General features: G+C 66.5%; 2 protein-coding genes across 2 annotated transcripts; both read right to left on the bottom strand.

Annotated features, from left to right (window-relative positions):
• On the bottom strand, positions 7–4,257 carry LOC110407689 (proline-rich protein 36-like). Its single transcript, XM_021415630.1, has 12 exons — positions 4,030–4,257; positions 3,722–3,811; positions 1,994–3,474; positions 1,721–1,913; positions 1,479–1,598; positions 1,316–1,408; positions 1,095–1,229; positions 892–1,011; positions 698–790; positions 484–618; positions 256–349; positions 7–176 (listed from the first exon to the last, which is right to left on the bottom strand). The coding sequence occupies exons 1-12, from the start codon at positions 4,234–4,236 to the stop codon at positions 22–24; spliced, it is 2,916 nt and encodes a 971-aa protein (XP_021271305.1). The 5' UTR covers positions 4,237–4,257; the 3' UTR covers positions 7–21.
• On the bottom strand, positions 4,319–6,555 carry LOC110407690 (putative serine/threonine-protein kinase F31E3.2). The gene is made up of 8 exons (XM_021415631.1): positions 6,446–6,555; positions 5,534–5,641; positions 5,401–5,441; positions 5,280–5,307; positions 5,074–5,163; positions 4,902–4,990; positions 4,716–4,826; positions 4,319–4,641 (listed from the first exon to the last, which is right to left on the bottom strand). Coding segments are annotated over exons 1-8 (693 nt in total). The 5' UTR covers positions 6,447–6,555; the 3' UTR covers positions 4,319–4,416.

Below are 6,561 nucleotides of genomic sequence, written 5' to 3' on the forward strand. Positions count from 1 at the left end.
AGGACACCCCAAGGGATGAGGCTAGGGGTGCTGAGAGGGGACTTTTTGGGGTAGGGGGGAGGTGCAGGGGGTGCAGACCCACCAGCTGATCTCCTCCTTCTGCTCCTCGTAGTCCTGCTGCAGCGCATCCCGCTCCTGCTGCAGGCTGGCCAGCTGTTTCATCACTGTGCCCAGGTCTGCAGGGGCAGAGCTGTGAGCACGGGGACACCCCCCACTCCACTGGCACCCCCCTAGTATGGCCCCCTCCCCACTTACCTGTGCTGAGGCGCGAGTTAGTGACCGCCAGCTGCTCCTCCTGGGCCACCGCGTCCTGCAGGGCCTCGAGAGTCTTCTCCAGCTGCTGGGATGCCTGCAGAGTCATGGGGTTCACCCCAGAGTATCCCACACCCCAGAGAGCACCTGTGTGCTCCGTTCCCCATTGGACACCCTCCAAAACCTCCCTCACATCCAAAGCCCCTGGGGCGCACCGTGTGGCCCCATTACCTCCTTCTTGGCTTGGAGGGCTTCCTCCACGCATTGCAGCGCGGCATCCCGCTCCTGCAGGCAGCTGTGCAGCTTGGTGGGGACATCCCGCAGCATGGCCGTGCAGCGGGACACCAGGGCACGCACCTGCTCCCGCTGCAGAGGGACAGGACAGCCCTGGGGTGAGCGGAGCGCCGGTGACACAGGTGCCACCCGCCGCTGGGACAGCCCTCACCTCTCCATCCAGCTCTCCCCGCTCCTCCTGGAGGTTGGCAAAGGTCACGTCTATGAATTCCCAGAAAGGCTGAGCCTCTGCAGCCAGGGACACCTAGAGGAGAGGAAAGCAGGGAGCGTTCCTGCAGGGGCTGCTCGGAGTATAGCCCCGAGCCAGGGCTGCAGAACCTGCAGGGGGTGGGGGACGCACTGTACCTGCTGCTGGATGGCAGCTGCCAGCAGCGTGCTCAGCTCCTGCTGCAGTGCCAGGCTCTGTGTGCGGGCACCGATCTGGGCAGCAGCGTGGGCGCGGAACGCCTCCAGGAAACCATCGCTCTGCGGAGGGGTGACACAGCTCAGGGCACGCCGCTCCCCATCCCTGGGTGAGGACAGCGGTGTCCCTGCATCAGCCACGTTACCTCCTGCTTCACACGAAGGGCTTCATCCGCTCGCTGCTGTGCAGCATCCCGCTCCCGCAGGCAGCTCTGCAGCTTGGCGGGGACACCGCGCAGCACCGCCTCGCACCGAGACACCAGGGCACGCACCTGCAGCCGCTGCAAAGGGACAGGCCTCCTCCAGCCGCCGCCTGCCACCTCCCTCATCCGCGTCCCCAGGGCCGCCTCCGTGCCCCCGCGCTCACCTCCCGTTCCAGCGCAGCGTGGTCGTCCTGCACGCCCTGCAGAGCGCTGTCCGCCGCATCCCGCAGCGCACGGCGCTGCCCAGCCCACGCGCCCTGCGGAAGGGACGAGGACCCCGATGGCACCGGGGATGGCAGCTCCCAAACCCCGCACGCCCCAACGCACCGTGGCCTCCGCCGCCCGCGCCAGCTGCTGCGCCAACTCCTGCTCCGCTCCGCGCTGCCGCTGCAGAGCCTGCGCCTTCCTCCGCAGCTCCACGTAGAGGCCGTGGTAAATGCGCTCCTCCTAAAGGCAGAGCAGGATGTGCGCCCCAACAGCACCTCCCCGCCAGCACCCCGACCCCGTGCCGAGCATGCTGCTGATTCCAGGCCCTTTCTGCACACGGCCCTGCAGGAGGGGACACTCACCCCCTGGGGCCGGGTGACGTCGGTCTGGGTGTGCGCGTCCCGCTGTCCCGCCGGCCCCACAGCGGGGAGCGGGCGCTGGGTGTCCTGCCAATCGCGCAGCTGCAGCGACAGCGCCTCGATGATGATCAGCGTGCTCTCCAGCCGCCCCTCCAGCTCCGCTCGTGGCAGCGAGCGCAGCTGCTCCCGGGGACAGCTGGGGACAGAGGGAGTCCTGGCAGTTGGGGACGGGACACGGCACAGGAGCCCATCTCCATCCCCAGCAGGGATACGTACTGCCAGAGCAGAGAGTCGGTCTCAGCAGCGCTGTCCTTGGCATGAGTGGGCATGGATGTGCAAGCACTCCTCTCCTCTGGGGTCATGGTGGTACCCATAGACATGGTGGGCACTGGGGTGATGCTAGTGCCCATAGACATGGTGGGCACTGGGGTGACACTGGTGGCAATGGTTCCAGTAGGCACCGGGGTGACGCTGGTGCCCATAGATATGGTGGACACTGGGGTGACACTGGTGCCCACAGTTCCAGTGGGCACTGGGGTCATGGTGGTGCCCATAGACATGGTATGCACTGGGGTGACACTGATGCCAGCAGTCCCCGTGGACACTGGGGTAACACTGGTACCCATTGACATGGTGGGCACTGGGGTGACACTGGTGCCCATGGCCATGGTTGACACTGGGGTGACACTCCTCCCTACAGACATGGTGGGCGCTGGGGTGACACTGCTCCCTACAGACATGGTGGGCACTGGGGTGACACTGCTCCCCACAGACATGGCGGGCACTGGGGTGACACTGCTCCCCACAGACATGGCGGGCACTGGGGTGACACTGGTACTGATGGCTGCAGTAGACACTGGAGTGACACCGGTACCAGCATCCCGCCATGACACGGACAGGGGGAGGCTGTGCCGCAGGGACTCCAGCAGGGACGAGGCGGGGAGGGTCTTCTCCAGCCACACCAATGGCATCATCCAGGACACAGCCCCCAGGGACGGCTCAGACAAAGACACCTGGGTGGCTGCTGGCGCTGACCCTACAGGCTCTGACCCCGCTGCCTCAATCTGGAGGGAGCACTGCTCCAGCAGGGCAGGGCTCAGGGATCCAGCCATCCTCAGGGTACTGTGACACGGAGGGGTGCCCACATCCCCATTCTCAGCCCGGGGTTGGGGAGCCACGGGGCTGCAGGAGAGGTCAGAGGGGGCTGCTCGCCACCGGCAGAATGGAGTGTTCTGTGGGGTGGAGGTGCCGGGGGGGCCTGGGGTAGGGCTGCCAGGGGTGTCCAGAGAGCAGGGCACCAGGGAGGGGCTGCCGGGGGGTTCAGGGGTGCACGGCTCCAAGGGAGGGCTGCTGGGGTGGTCTGGGGAAGGAGGAAGAGGGGGGAGGTGGCTGGGGGAGAATGGGAAGAAGGGCACTGGGGCGCTGCCATGGGGCTCCAGGGGGGCCTTGCTGGGGGTCTCTGGATGGCTGTCCTCTTGGGGAGCATCACCTGGAGGCACCAGGGTGTCAGGCCCTGAGATGGCATCACCTGGGGGTTCTGGGGCATCTATAACAAGGGTGGCACAGCCAGAGGGCTCTGAGATGTTGAGAGGGTCTGGGGTGGCATTGCCTGAGGGCTCCAGGGGGGTTCTCTGGGGTCTGAGGGGCTTCCGGTCGATGCTGCAGGGGGAGCACAGGGCAGCGCTGCTGGGGGGTCCTGGGGCGATGCGGCCGGGGGGGCAGCGAGCGCAGGGCACAGGAGTGCCGCCATCGTGGTCCTACAGAACGCAGGGAAAAGGAATCAGGGCTGCCCCGCGCCCTCCCCCATTACCTCCATACCCCCCACCCACTTCCTCCAGCGCCCCGTACCCCCCACAGCCCCCAGAGCTGCTCCCCAGCTCACCCACACCCGTATCCCATTCCCCTCCCTGGACCCCCCAGTCTACTCCCCCCGTACCTTGAACCCCCCCAGGTGCCCCCAGTCTCCTGTACGCCCCCTCCCATCCCCCACCCCCGCGCACCGACCTTGAGCCGCAAGCGGCGGAGCAGCGGGGTGATGTTGGTACGCTCCGCTCCCTGCTGCAGCCGCAGCTCCTGCAGGGGCCGCCGCTGAGCCTGGAGAACGGGCACCGAGCGGTCAGCACCGGAACTACCCCCCCCGCCACGGACCGAACGGCGCCGCGTCCAACCCTCCAACCGCCCCTAGAACCGCGGCCAGGACTCCCCCTACCCGCCGGAGCCGCCCCCACCGCCCTACGGGACATTCGGTCCGGTAAACCGCGACTACGGAACAGGGACCCCCAACACCCAACCCCCCCGTTTCCCGCACTCACGGCGGAGACTCGCCTTCCCCGCATGGCCGCGCTCCCGCCGCGCCGCTCCCCGCCGCCCATTTGAAAACCACGCGCGTCTCTGATTGGTCCCGCGGCGGGGGCGGGGCTACGTCGCACGTGGGCGTGGTTACGTCTCTCAAGTGGGCGTGGTTTCCCGGTGACCACGCCCATCTGGCGGGAATTGAGCAGCGCGGGGCGGGAAGCCATGCGCTGGGTGGGGGGCTCAGCTTCGTGCGCTTCCCCCAGCCCATGCCCTCGGTGCGCAGCCCCGCAGGAGGCATCCACAGCATTACCGTGGGGTCTGGGTTTATTGCTCCTGTGGGGAGAGGTACAGAGGGCGGGGGGGGGTTTGTCCCTGAGTGGTGCGGGTGTTCCTCCAGTGGAGGCTCAGCCAGGCCACGGCCGGTTCGGGGGGCTGGCAGTGAGGTCGCAGTCGAAGTCGTCAAAGGTGGTGGGATCAGGTGGGGGCTGCTCGGTGGGGCGTGGGGCCACAGCCACGGCCACCGGGTCCTTCTGCAGCAGCTCGGCGTCGAAGGCCAGGCCCCGGAAAAAAGGGTGGCCCTGGAAGTGGTGGAGGTAGCGCAGGCGGCGAAGAGGATTGTGGCACAGCAGCTGGCGACAGAGGGAGGACAGTGAGCAACGAGGGAGACGCCGCTGGGGACGCTCAGCCCAAGGGTTGCAGTTACCTCGGCCAGCAGCCGGCCCAGCGCGGGACTGAGCGAGGGGGGGCTCACGTAGCTGCACTCTTTGACACGCTCCAGCATGGCCACGTGGTCCCTCGCTGGCGGCACTGGAAACTGGGGGGGGGCAAGGAGAGGGCTTAGGGGCTCCGTGCAGTACCCTTAAGCCCATCGTCACCCCACAGCGCTCACCTCCCCGCTGGCCAGGGCAAAGAGCAGGACACCCAGGGACCACCAGTCGGCCGTGTGGCTGTAGGGACCCCCACTCAGCACCTCTGGAGCTGCAGGGATGTGAGGGTGAGGGGGTGGGGGGGATGTTCCTCCACCCATTCCCCCTCCATCCCCCCAGCTGTCCCATCCTTACCCATGTACTGCAGAGTGCCACAGATGGTGTGCGCCCGCTCACCACAGCGCAGGTGTCGGGAAAGGCCAAAGTCAGTGAGCTTGAGGTGCCCTGGGGGGCAAGGCAGTGCAAAGTGGGGGGAGCATGGAGGGGGTGACTCCATGCATAGGTTGACCCTATGGATGGGATGTCCCCATACACAGGATGTCCCACCACCAGGCCCTCACCTCTCTCATCCAGGAGGATGTTCTCCATCTGAAATAAAACAAGCTCTGGGGTGGCCCCTCCATGCCAGGAGATGCAGAGCCCCTCACTGCCTTTTTGTCCCCCCTCCCTGCTGTCACCCACCTTCACATCTCTGTGCACGATGCCCAAGTCGTGGAGGTACACTGGGGACAAGATGGAACTGTCAGAGCCACGGGTATCCCCTCCCTGCACCGTACCCATTGCCGCCCTCAGGGGGGGCTGAGCCCCCACTCACCCAGCACCAGCACCAGCTCGGCAGCAAACAGGCGGACGGTGGCCTCGGCGAAGCGCCCAGCGGCACGCCACAGTGCATGAAGGTCCCCAGTGCTGCAGTAGGTGCACACTGCCAGGATGGGTCACACCACCCTTACCCAAGGCCATGCAGGCACCAAGGTGATGCGTAGGGCTGCACGGGTGGGGAGGTGGCACAAGGACTGGGATCTTCTGGGCACCAGAGCCATGTGGGCACTGGGAGCTTGCAGGCACTGGGCCCAAGGTGGTACAGGCAGCAGGGCTGCACAGGCTCTGTGGCCACACGGGCAGAAAGGTGGGACAAGCACCGTAGTTGCATGGGCACAAAAGTGACACAAGCACTATGGCCACGTGGGCGGAAAGACGGCGCAAGCACTGCAAATGTATGGGCACAAAAATGGCACAAACATCACAGACATACGGGCATGAAAGCGGCATGAGAACTGCGGCCACACGGGCACGAAGGTGGCACGAACGCTGTGGCCATATGGGCATGAAGGTGACACAAGAACACGTCCACAGGCTGCGACAGTGGCACAGCGCTGCAAGCACAAAGTCACAAAGATGGCACAAGCACCGTGGTTACACGGGCACCAAGGTGACACGACCCCCAGGGCTCGCAGCCCCACCAGGCCCATACAAACCCCACGGGCACGGCGATGGCACGGAGCCGCCTGAGTTGTGACAATGGCACAGTGGCCTTTTTCCCCATTGTCCCCATTGCTGTCCCCGCAGTGGGTGCAGGATGGGAGGCGGCAGCCCAGCGCCAGGTCCCTGCGGGCAGCGTGCGGAACGTGCAGGGAGGGGGGGGAACACGTGTGCGGGCAGCAGGGACACGTGCACAGGCAGAGTGGGGGGGGGACCGGGGGGAGCCCGCGGGCAGATGGTCACTCACTGATGAAGAGGTGGCGCTGGCCCTGCCAGCTGTCCCCAAGGCCGTGGACAAACGGGTGCCTGACCTGTCTCTGGGGACACAAAGCAGAGAGGGTGAGCGGCCCCTTGGGTGGGTGG

This window comes from Numida meleagris, chromosome 18 (genome assembly GCF_002078875.1).
Source record: "Numida meleagris isolate 19003 breed g44 Domestic line chromosome 18, NumMel1.0, whole genome shotgun sequence".
Lineage (NCBI taxonomy): Eukaryota > Metazoa > Chordata > Aves > Galliformes > Numididae > Numida > Numida meleagris.